The sequence below is a fragment of the Anticarsia gemmatalis genome, chromosome 2 (genome assembly GCF_050436995.1).
Source record: "Anticarsia gemmatalis isolate Benzon Research Colony breed Stoneville strain chromosome 2, ilAntGemm2 primary, whole genome shotgun sequence".
Taxonomy (NCBI): domain Eukaryota; kingdom Metazoa; phylum Arthropoda; class Insecta; order Lepidoptera; family Erebidae; genus Anticarsia; species Anticarsia gemmatalis.
The window spans coordinates 1595587-1609061 of NC_134746.1; the positions used below are offsets into that span (position 1 = coordinate 1595587).

The 13475-nt window shown below is 32.9% G+C and overlaps 1 protein-coding gene across 2 annotated transcripts in view; it reads right to left on the minus strand.

Moving 5' to 3' along the window:
- LOC142979063 (neuroligin-4, Y-linked-like) overlaps positions 1 to 13475 on the minus strand; it is a 96293-nt gene that overhangs the window by 25762 nt on the left and 57056 nt on the right. For both annotated transcript variants that reach the window (XM_076123830.1, XM_076123825.1), the window contains exons 2-3: positions 2713 to 3361; positions 450 to 667 (exon numbers count right to left, since the gene is read on the minus strand). In XM_076123830.1, coding sequence (XP_075979945.1) covers positions 450 to 667; positions 2713 to 3284 — 790 coding nt within the window. In that variant the 5' untranslated portion in view covers positions 3285 to 3361. The remainder of the gene's footprint in view (positions 1 to 449; positions 668 to 2712; positions 3362 to 13475) is intronic.

The following is a 13475-nucleotide window of genomic DNA, read 5'->3' on the forward strand; positions in this document are numbered from 1 at the left end:
CCTAAAAGAGCCAGCAAGAAATAAGTGGCAGATGGTCCGCAAACGATAGGACAGTTATTAGTTGAAATTTATTTCTAACTAGCTGACCCGCGCAACTTCGCTTGCGTTACATAAGCGTTAAAAATGTTCCCCGTTTATGTAACATTTTTCACTGGTACTCTGCTCCTATTGGTAGTAGCGCGATGATATATAGCCTATAACCTTCCTCGATAAATGGACTATCTAACACTGAAAGAATTTTTCAAATCGGACCAGTAGTTCCTGAGATTAGCGCGTTCAAACAAACAAACAAACAAACTCTTCAGCTTTATAATATTAGTATAGATATGATTTTGAGAAGATTTACTTTGTATATAGCGAGTGAATCGAACCCAAAGCCTCATCATCAGCAGTTGGATACGTCTATAAAATATACGTGTAAATAAATAGCAATAAAGCACAATACTTACTTTGCAATGGAGCAAATATGTTTAAATATAGACAATCTTCACTTTGATTCTTAAGATAGGGAATCAGTCTTTTCAAATATTCTAGTCTGCCTTTAGGCATTTTCTCTAATATGGTCCTTTCGTCATCGACGTCTGGTAGTTTCTGCGGGCATGCAGGACCTGGTCTGTCTGAGACTCGAACCCCGTCCCATGGGGAAGGCGTTCTTGTCGGGCTGAACCTAAAAGAAAGATAAAAAATTCAGATACCTTGAAAATTCTCGGGAAAAGTGAATTTCTTGAGAATTTTGGCAAGTCTCACAAGTTTAGTACAGTTCTTACGTAAAATGTAAAAGTCACAAGATTGTTGCGTATTTCTTCTAGAAATTTGTGTCTAAATTCACTAAAATATTTTGACGTAAAGCTACCTCAGAGGTTAAATGTAAATACAACGCAACGATAGGTGCAACCTTGATTTTCACCACATATAAGATCAACAGTATGTATATCACGTATGAAATATCTCAGTTGACAACTAGTGTACGTCAAATTGATAATCACTATTCAGTACATTGCTGCTTTGACGTAACGTGTTAATTACAATAATCATAGAAAAAAAAACAATGTAAAGCATACTGGCTTTTTAACTGTCAACTGAGATACGTGATAGCATAAAATAGATAGAATTAAAAATTTAAGCATTCTCCAAAAGTATTCCAATATATGCGTAGGTATAACAAATGTATCAATGTTACCTTAATAAACAGTTATTGATCGTTACAATAAACAATACAATACCACATAAACTTCCAGACATCTATCCCAAAGTCCTAAATGGATTAGTCCACGAAACAAAAGGTTTAGATCCGTTGTCTTTAACAAGTAAAGCCCCGTTTGACGCGAACACGCTTTTGTCCTCGCTTCGTATAGTTAGACGACAGAGTAAACACATTTGTATTGAATTTGAACTATTGTTGATAACCTAAAAGCATTTGTACGCTAGGCTGTTCTGTGTGATGACGTCACGCGATAAGGAGCGTGTTAATACTATCTTATTATTGAAAATGTTATACAGTAGTCTTTTCTACTAATTACATACAGTAACTGTTTCTTTGATCTTTAACCTTGTGTGACTAAAGGAATGTGAATCTACGTTACACAGTTTATACGTTGTTTGTAAGTCACAATGCTATGGGTAAAATTATAAAGTTTAGATATCATGATAGACTCAAAACGTTTATATTTCATTCGATTTTAAGAGTCTACCATGAATCCAAATTCTTCGTAAACCACTTCGGAACACAATAAAAAGAAAACCCAAGCTCACAAGTGTAGAAAAAAATGGTCACGATAAAAAAGGTTCTAAGCGACAATTACATCAAGGACCAATAAATTCAACTCTTAATACCCGCAAATTGAACAACTTCGGCACTAAAACAAAAACACAGTTGAATTTGATGACGTAACCAAAGTCAAAGAGTACTTAAAACATGCTTACTGCAAACTAAAGTTCTGATTACTGAATTCTAGAATACGAAACATTCAAACAATGCTTTTCACCTTCAAACCGAAGTAATTGCTGGACCATTAAAGTTACTATCTCCATTAAATCCAGGCTGTTAAAATACAGCAATTGTACCACAATTTTAACACCAGCTTTCAGAGTTTATTTGAATAGCCGGTCTATTTATTTAATGTCTGACTGTTGATTTACAGCAAATACTGCGTTTAAATGTAGATTGAAATCATGAGTGATTACTTCTGATCAATCCATTTGCCAAAACTACAGTATTTGAATCAAGTATCAATTCGTGATTAGCAGATTGTGTATTTGCTGAAACCCTTTTTCAACACTTTGCTTAAAGTCTACGGTTTGCCGGGTGAGCTATGACCAAAATGTCGGTAGATCAATGGACAATGTGCAAAACCTTTCTCTCAATAAAGTAAGGGGCTTGCAAATTGTGGTGGAACATACTAACGGATTGAAACAATGTTTTTTATTAAATCCGTGCATTAGCAGCGCGGGTCTTTATTAATGTAAATCTTTTTTGTTTGAAATATATCGTTTGATAAAATGCATATATGCATATAATTGGGGGCTGTTTCGTAATTCCAATAGAAGAAAAATAACAATTGAAATGAATGTAGAACTAAGCAACGATAATATGATCTTTTTGCGTAGAAATAGTTAAATATAGTTCGTAGCTCAAGTTATCCAGTCAAGCTATACCGAGCGTAAAATTAAGTATTTAAACAGGAAAAAAGTTGAATAAAAAAACCATCTCACCTGTTGGATCCGACCGGTGGTGTAGCGTAAGGAACACCCAAAAAAACCTCAAGCGGACTTAAATATCTGTGTTCATCCATCGCCAATACAATCCCCTGTAGTTTTCCATATTTAGTCTGAACTATCCTACTGCTTATTTTAAACTTAACGTTAGATTTAGGGACTGGATTTGAAGGATTCAGATAGTATTTTTTATAGTCTTCGTAATTGCTATAAGCGTTGTTTTCATTATTGTAAAATTTAGTATTCAAATGTAGAAAATTTTCACTATTGTAATAAGGGTTTGTGTCGAAATTGACATCTGCGTGTGAGGTGTCATGATCATCATAGTTGTCGTCGGGAGCATCGTTCTGCTTGGTTTGGAATTTTACACTTTTTGCATTGAAATTTCTGTTCATATTCGTAGTATTAGAATTAACAGTATCTATAGAGAGACATGTCACAACAATTATGAAGTAAATATTGAAGAACACTATTTGAGCAGGATTTTTACTGTGAGCACATATTTGGAAAGGGTGGAACATGCTCGAATCACAGTGAGTCCTTGCGCTATTGCGTTTGTTCTGTTTCATATTTCGTCATGTTATCATTTTGTCGCGTTTCAGTTTTCGATCAACTTTTTTTCACTTCCCGGGTTTTTGTGCGGCATCTGTAACAAAACAAAAGAAATATGAATATTTCGTATTTAGGTATAAAAGACGAAAAACTACTCCTCACATGTTATAATACCATTTAAAAACCAATCCGATTCCAAGTTTTCTAATTGGATCAAAAAAATATTTGTGGAACACTATACCGCCTAGAATATTTTTCTGAATATTTATTATCGTAAGTATTACAAATCTCTACTACGCAAATAAAAATACACTATTTATTGAGTATCTCCTCTTTTTATTAACTAGTATAGCTAAAACATTGAAATTCAACAGTGTATCCATATCCAACAATATAAAATTAACAAGAGAAAAACCATCAAACATAAAAACTAAAAACGAATGCACCATTTTAAGTTTTTACAAACGGCTGGCATTTTATGAAAGTAATAAAGTTTTATTTTATTGCAGCGCCAGTTTTTGGGTTGAATTCATATAATGGAGATCTCTCATAGGCCACTCACGCCCTCTAACGGCTAAATGAAATAGCTACAATTTACTGGACTTTTTGTAGCAAAATGCTACTGATGGTTATTGACTGTAATTTGTTGGGTCAATTGAGAGAGGAGGAAAGAGAACGGACAATGACGTTCATTATCTACGAAGTGTATCATATAGATGTATAGTCATTAAGAGATAAACATTTTGACAAAAAGTTGAGATTTCTGAATTGTTGGACAAAATGCGTTTTTCTATTACTATCGAGCTTTCGAGTAGTTTATTTGGCTTAAAGATTTGGTTTGTAAAATATGGCGATACTTTAAACATTTCTTATAACAGTTGCAGGACATATTAAACTTGTATTTCCTAATGTACGTATAAGTATAACCACATTAAGCTACTTTTTTATTTGCTTGTTTTAATAATATCAAATTATTATTACGATTTTATCGAAATATTTGAAAATAAAATAATAAGAAATAGACATTATTAACTCGCAATTCAAATATTTGGTATCAACAAACTAAAAACAAAATATAAAACATCTCCCAAATCCTATCGAAAATGCAGTTAGATTTCAAATTGTTTTCCTTTCGTACAGCGATGAATTGGAACTCCAATTCCACCGGTCCTTGCCTCAACCACATTTCGACCCAATGCTTCATGATAGCCTGCGGTTTTGGCTATCATCGCTCCACTGGCGAGCGACAATGTGCAGCTTCAAATTGCCTACGGATTAACTGAATTTCGAAGCAAAATTGCATTGCAGTTGGTGTTTTTTCAAAGAAAATGTTTTGGTACAGCAACGAATGGTAGGGAAAGATTTATTGAAATAATTGCCAGATGTTGGCGTTTTTTGTTGAATACAGTACAAAAGGCTGCACACTTTTGATTAACTTTAAAGAGGTTTTGAAACACTCAGGGACAGTAAAAATGACATTTATATGTTACTAGCTTCCACGCGCGACTTCGTCCGCATAAATAGATTTCCTGGTGTAAAAAGTATCTTTCGTGTTGATCTAAGTTATAAACTATCTGTGTACCAAATTTAATAAAAATTCGTCCAGTAGTTTTTTCGTGAAAGATTAACAAACGTCCATACATATGTACATTCTCACAAACTTTCGCATTTATAATTTTAGTAGGATTTTAAACGAAGTAATACTTTAGAAAAACCAGAGGTAGAGAAGATTCGAAGAGGCTGAAAGAGGGTGACAGGACATACTGTTCACTAAACCGAGGAAAAGTTTTAGTGTTAATGTTTAGTATTGGAACTTCAAGCGATAGCCCTTGAACAACAAAAGCTAGAATTTGGAGAAATACGTTCTCGAAATTAAATTTGTAACGACACTCGTATGGTACTTGCAATAATATTTTTCGAACAGTCATTTATAGAAAACCGATAAAATGATAATTTAAAACAGTTGACTTAAACTGATTTATGAGAAGCGACAGTTAATTTCGTTCGAATAATTAAGTTTTGCAACTGCTTTTAACATTATTTGGTGTTAAATAATTATAACGTTTCATAATTAATGGATGCTAATTCTGTTGCAGCGTTAATTCGTTTTAGCTTGTTTATTTAATTATCTGTGGCTATTTGTATCGTAATAGGTTTTATTCAATTATACTAATTATGCTGCATGTGTTTTTAATTAACAGTTTGGTGTAATTCAATGAAATTGTGGTTGTTTGAAATATAGGTATGTTTATACTTTGTTAAATTATTAAAATTATATTCTGTTTGAAACGAGACTATCAAATAATGTCTAAAACAATGTTTCCAATATTAAAAATGTGAAAGTTTTTAAGTGATTTTCAGATTTTTGTGAATGTTTCACGCGAAAGCTCCTTACTAGGCACATTGGTAGATATTTTATAACCTAGATCAACACAAAGACTACTTATTACCCCGAGAAAGCGAAAGAAGGCACGGCCAGAAGTTGCTTCCTAATAAGTTTACTAGGGCTTAGCCACCACCATCGCCATAAAAAATATTAATAAAACATCAATACGGAACCAAATGTGACGTTGATGAGCTATAATTTCATGTCAGGTTTTACTTAGTCATTGAATGTGTCACAACAGTTATATTAGACAAAAAAATAAGAAAATAGAGGTCTATCTAGAAAAAAAACTCAAAAATATTGTTTCTTCTTTCAGTCACAAGGAAAAAAGCAATATTATTCAAACACTCGCACAAAAATACAGGCTTTCCTTAAAACTTTCACGAACACGACTTGACGTATGTTTTTTCACCGTAAAACTGTTCCCGGAACTCGATTCGCATAAATCAAATAGTTCATGAGTTACGAACATAGTATGCTGATGTATTTATGAATAACGACGGTTCGGTTTTTTCGGTGCTAAGTCGAGACATTGTTTTGCTACTGATTTGTTGAGATTAGTTAGTAAATAGAATGGATATCAAATAAATTTATTTGCGTTATTGCCTCTGTAAAGGAGAACCGTACCCAGTTACCTGGGTTGTCAGACTTTCAAGCTTTTGATACTGCTAATGAACGTCAAAGATCTTTAAAAATTGACTGCTTGGACCCACAATTTAACTCGCCTTCCAACACACGAAGGAACTCGATATTTATAAGATGTTCACCCATCTACAGAACAACTTCAGCAAGCGTAGCTTAACCTCAGAGATCGATCCGCGCGGCTGATGTAGTCCAAGACAATAAACGGTGAAATGGAAGAAAACTTAACACTGCTTCTGCCAACGCATCACATGCCAACGGTATGAAAGTCGCGATGTGTAACCGCGTCTATGAACACGATATTCAGTGTACAGCCACAGGCATAAATATGTATACAGGTCAAACGTCCTGTTTACGCGTAGGAACATAAGCAATCGCTAATGCGGAAACACAAGCTAATGCAATCGTGTTCGCATCTAGTTGAGCGGTAGTATTCATGCTACGATATGTACTATGTATATTAAACTAGTCGTATAAAACGTATATGGTGACAGTTATAAATATGTCTGTTAAATACTGTCAGTTTTGAGTTTTGTTTGGAACAACACCATGTGAGAAAATGACCTGCGTTATGAAGATTTCTGAATGATATTTGCTATAAGTTTTACTAACAGCTTTTTGAAACGTAGTACGTTTCAGTTTAAAAGTAATATCAAATTTAATTGGCTGAGATAAACTGTAAGTTAAATATTCAATAATAAATAGTATTGTATCACATAAAAAACAATTTATATATAATTATACTCTTTAAAATATAGCTTGATTAGAATGGCAGATGTCAAACTGTTTTGACTAGGGTTGTAGAAGTATTGATCAAAATCGATAGCGAAAAAATCGAATCTAAAATAATTATATTCGATTCAATTATTTTTGAATTTGCTTTTTACGAATTGTTGTTGTGAATCTTATTGTTTAAGAAAATTCGTATAGGACGACCAGCCCTACTTTTAACACCGCACGGAGACCTCTCCTAGTTTAGTATTAATTAGGATCAATTAAATAAAACAATGAAAACAGTTAAATAAAATTAAATTATTTAGTTAATGGTGCAATTCTGATGATAGGAATGAGGATGATAGTAATATAGGATGCGCAGTTAATGGTGCGCATCCTAAATCAGTATCATCCTCATCGCTATCATCAGAATCGCTGGAACAATCTTTGAGATTAATTATTAATTCTTGGTCACAAATAGTATCAAAGTGTACTTCGCGATTAACGATTAATCAATCGATTTACTCTTATTTATTGTGTCTCCTCACTAAAATTTTTGCAATATGACGTAGCCTTGTAGAGAGGTTGAAAATTATTAGGTTTATTTTTAAGACTTAAGAAAATAGTACTTATTTTTAGTTTAAAGGCTGATTGTATTGAATTATTCTGATTTCTTATTGAGGATCTGTATTTAAAAAATAGTTATAATGCTAGACAAGACAAATTTTCCGTGTTTCAATTTGTAATACTCGTTAGACGTCGCTACAAAGTTGTGTTACCTGTTTTGCTTAGAACTGTCATTTTAATCAAGCTATATTTTAAAGAGTATAGATAACGGCATCGTTACTGAAAACATCGTAATTGCAATAACAATTAGCCACAACGGCCGTAACCCTATCTTTATCCAATGATCAAAACTTTGATACAAAAGTTCAAACACTCACTCCTATTAGCATTTATAAAACTGGTTCGCAAACAACCCTTTTAATGTAAGCAGAAAAAATTCAAAACATGTTTATTACGTGAAACAACCGGTCATTTCCCGTTTAGGCCGCAGAAACGCGTCCCGAAGTACGACGTAATAATTCAAAGTAATATATACGCTGACGCGAAAAACGGAATCGACGAAAATCCTTCCCAAACATTTACCCTTACCAATGTATGCAACAAAACGATACAACGAATCTATTTTCAAAGAACAGCCTATTACAATGCTGCTTTTGTTTAGTGGACGCGTGTTTGGGAAAAGGAAAACGGTCGATGTACGTCGTTTATTCCGATTGTCTCCTTTTAGGTAGGCAATGTGTCCATTGAAAGGGTCGGACGGTAGGCTCGGGGTAAAGCTATGATTTCCAAGACGGAAGCGAAGGCTGCTTGTGTGAACAAAATAGGAACATATATTTTCTGAGTTGGACGTGCTAATTTTTTGTTTGTGTGTGACGAAAATAGTAAGGCGTATTCAAGTAAATGTATTTCCAATCTTAAATAACGTAACACAAAACAATAAGATAAACCATTTTTGCTGCTTGGACATCAATTTGTTGCTCGTGTTCCAAAGCCAAGTGATCAATAATGATTGATGAAACATTTAATACTTTTCACTATCTATTTCTTTTAAAGAAACGTTACTAGGTAACAACTATTACCTACTATTTGACATACTTATCTAAACTTCGAGTAATAGCTCTTACAGCTAAAATTTAATAAAATTATTTCAGCATATAAAATAAATTGCAAAAAGTAATCCAGTAAGCAAATTATCCATCTTTAACGAATACAAAATTTAAAAAAAAAACTCGAATTCAAACCCACCATTAACCACAAACGAACTGTTTTTATAATTCAAAGGCACTGTTATCATATTGACCAATATAATTGCTTCCCAGTATTTGATCAGAGATGAAAGAATCGTATGTAATGAGTACGGATTGGAGTTTGTTATTGGTTTTTTGCTATCTGCTTGAAATAGCTTTGAGGTTCCGTTGCTCTTTGAAATGGATTATTTTTTAGTTAGAGGAGAATGTATTGAAATGGATAATATACATACATTTCTTGGAAAATTACTAGCTAGTATGTCTTATTAGTTTTGTGCATAGCATAGAAACAGAACAGATATTTTTAAAACACAGACTCATAATTTTGCAGATTGATACAATTTCATTCAGTAGTCTTGAACTTTTGTGTTGACGTACAAATGATCAATCGAAGCAATGAATTTGCTATTACATCAGACTGAAATACATAGATTTCAAAACGACATATTACGAGGTCAGAGGGTTGTCAAGAATACCCATTCGAGTGAGACTAAAAGCGTGTGAAAAACAACAACAATACTGTAGGCAAAATCTGTAGATAATATTAAGCAATGGACATTAATTTATGAAAATTATTCACCCCGTACCAACGAAAACGCTATTTTTAACCCACAAAAGATCCAAAAATAACAAACGAGAATATATTTTACCTTCCAAATCAGTATTACCATAAAATCACAATTTTATAAAACACCGTACCGTTTTAATCCAAGATAAATAATAGAATTATGTAACGGTGTATGAGATTTAAGGCAGCATTTTCGTTCCAGATTTGTTGAACAAATATTTGGCCTAGATCTAATCTCAGGCAGAATAAACTGTCTAGATAGGTCTAACAAACGTACGAGTAATAATATCTTTACTAATGTAATAAAACGGAATAGTTTTTGTGTGTTTTTCAATGCGTATATCTCTGGAACTACTAGTTTTATATAATGAAATCTTTTAGTTAAAAGCTTCATTCATAACGCACGATCTAAGCTATATAGAATCACGTAACATTCACTGACTTTGAGCGACGTAATCAGTTGCGTGATTCCCCGCTACCATTGACTATCGATAACCGGCTCTTTGTTGAGAGTATGAAAATCTGATCAGCGCCTCCAGCGGGCGTCGAAAGAACTAGTTTTCAAGTACATTTTAGATGACAAACTATCGATGTTCGATAGCACCGATTGTAAAGAATTGTGCTACAGTAACACAATTTCTAGTTTTTGAATTTTGAGTTCGACAGTTTGTCAGTTAAATGTACTGCACAATTATTTCTACCTGGTTGTTTATAATTAGAAATCGCACTTCTGTTACGTGATTTTAGTTGAAGCTATTGATAAGTGGACGTTCGGCATTTGAAAGTAATTTATAAAAATAGGTCTTGTGAGGGGCGCCGATTCTTTTTTTATACAAATCGATTTCTTCTCTGTTGTTGATAGTAGTAGAAAATTGCCCGTGTGTGTATAATAATTATGTGAGAAGCCACGCAGGTTGACTAGTTATATTACATAATGTGGAGCGAAATTAGGTTGTCTGTACAAGGTCAAAGTTTGCGGGTTCGCTATAAATTGTTCATTGAAGTAATTGGAGCAAATATTTTGTAGTAGGCGGTGATTTCACTAGGCTGGAAAGTTTGAAGGATTATGTATTTATAATTTAATTAAAATACTCAATTTTACATTTTATCTAGTCTTTATTTTGCAATCTATAATTAAAATTTATATAAAATATTTTTGTAAAATATTTACTTATTTCTGCACCACTGCATGCCAATAGACTTATTAGATAGACAGCCAAGCCGGCTTATTGTGTTATATCTTTTATCTCTATTTTACTAATTTAGCATAAATTCTTCTATGACCATTCCACATCAAATACTATTAATTTCCCCATTTCTTTATCGTAGATCTTTACCAAACATATATCAATCGGCTCCCGATACCTGATAAGTTTAACAGCTAATATTGACTCGAGAAGTTCTTATGTTCACATGATAGCCGAGACTAACGGATTAACGGACCTTTAGGAACATTCGAAGTTGTATTCAATTCCTCTTTTCGGTATTTGGAGGATGAGATTCTTGATGGGAACAATCTTAGACTATTGGAGATTTTGCTTTAGTAAAGCGTGATTTAATTATTTAGTCTCGTCATTGTACTGCCATATAATTTTGTTTTTCATTTTCTAATTACAATAAGTTCAAAAACTAATACTATTAATTAGGACTCAGAACTTGAGGAATGTATCATATAAACACAAAAATCTGGAAGTAACTAAACTATTATGAAGTTGATTGAAGGACATTTATTGTGATTTTGGTAACTTGTAATTCATTGATGTGTATCATCTGAAACAAATCGAACTGTTTACGAAAACATCAAACAAAAACTGGTATATCTAAGTTTCAAAGCTAATTCACGACGCACGCTTAGAAAACCAAATCAAAAACTCATTTCCAAGCGTAATAAATAGAAAAATTCAAATGAAAATGGCCACTTAACCGTTAAAAACCTCTTACATCTCATACAAAGGCTTTTGTAAGCATTTATTAAGTTTCTTAAGATTGCAACGATTTAAGGTACTTGCACACAAAGATATTTTTAACGCGCGTTTTCAACATCGTCTTCTGTGCGTATTATAGCGTTTGCGTTTTGGTTCTATTAAAACGCATGTGGATCGTTACAATTTGCAATATCAATCGAAGTGGATTTCTTTATAATAAGAGTGCTGTTCGTTTATTATAGAGGAATCTGCGCGTTTCTAGCAATACAAGCGAAAGTATCACATGAAAAAGCCTTGATGTGCTCCATTTAGTAATGCGCTAGACCCTTTTTAGTCTACCGTTTACAAACGCTACTTGTTAGAATATTGGCGGCCTAAAAGTTCAAAATAATAATTTACATTAATAATAATAGCTCACGACTACTTGTAGCAAACACAACGAATTAAACCTGAGCATGCGAGTAGCTTTATTAAAGCACGTAAAAAGACGCTTGTTCGAAATGGCTTCTAACTGCGTTCAACGCGTGTAATCGTCGTGTGCAAGGTCCTTTAATGTGAAGGTAGAACTTTATCTTTATGAAAACATTCCATTAGTGTCAACTCTGCTCGAGTATGACGTCAAATTAGTGTCTGACCCCCGTCGACGTCTATTTTAAAAGAATTTCAGACATGAACCGGTGGGGTTTGGGATGAGGAAAGATTTCACTTAAATTTTTGAAAGGTCAGCATAAAAATGCTAAAGGTATGACTTTGTAACGATCGAAACACGGCTATTGACATATTTTTTTTGTATTTGAACTTAGAGGAAGCCGTAACATAATTCAAAGAATTACTTAGAAAGTTTGAAAGGTGCACATTATTTTTATAAAACAATTTTTAATTTGTCTCTTGTTAGTTATAACTACTCTATATTCAGATTTTTTACAAAATCATCTAGCACTTTTAAAAACACGTAAGAAATAAAATATTTTAATTAAAATTGAGAGACAGAACTAAATTTACTATGTCTGTATGTGCCTTGTTGCTTAAAATAAAGATAATTAACAATAAACTGCCCAGTCAACTTTTACTAGTACAAAGGACTTCGACTTTCAAGATTCAAACCAAACCATTACGTAAGTGTTCAATAGTTTACTGGCCATTGAACTCTTGCAAGACATGTAAGCTATCATTTTCCATATAAATAAGATAAAAAATAAAACGTACTTCACACATCCCAATCAGATGCGATCAAAATGTTAAAGAAAGCATTCTTGTCACGCGAGTCGACCTCCAGCTACGAGGGAAGAATTTCATTTCAACAAATCACAACTGAAATTGAACTTTATCTTTAAGAGCGAAAGTTGAAAATCGTATAAAATAAATAAGTCCAGAAAACGGAGATGTTAAAACGATGTCAAAGGTACAGAAATTGAAGAGGAGCATGTCGAAATGGTCCCTTGAGGGTTTTTCATTAGAGTTTACATAATTATCAAACTTGATTTAGTTGAGTGCTTTACAGAGAACGAGAAAATCACACAGATTACAAGTACCTAAAGTAATTACAAAAATAAAGAAAAATTCTAGGCTTAAAAGGTTTTTTGTCTTTGAAATTAAGATGGAAACTAAAACAAGTGCTTTGTTAATCTCAAGGTGGTACTTTACTGAATTTAGAGACAGTTTCTCTTCGTTAACTTTTTAGGACACAATTTTGAATGAAATACAGCCTACTTTTAGCATTTAGTGTTTTTTATGCCAACGAATTTATATTTTAGGTATCTTTCCTCTAGTGCTGGTATGAAACACGTAAAACTATCTTGTGCTTGATAGAGAACATAATAATGTAGATTACATTTAAAGAAAATATTCAATTAGTAGCAAAGAGTTTGGTAACATGCCTGGTGTGAGCTATCCAATGCAATGCATAATTAGTTTTAGTTAATGCACTGAAAGGTATTTTTAACGCGCGGAAAGATAAAATAAAAACTATTTATTTACTTATTTTTGGTAATGCAATTATACATCTATAAAATCAGGTCTTTTTATAAGGGTAGGCAAAGACCAAAGATAAAAATATGAATAAATGAATATGACAAATAAGACAAACATCATATTAATACGGTCTATTTTGCGAATGTAAGACCAATATCATACAGTAAAATAGGATGCTTTTCTATACC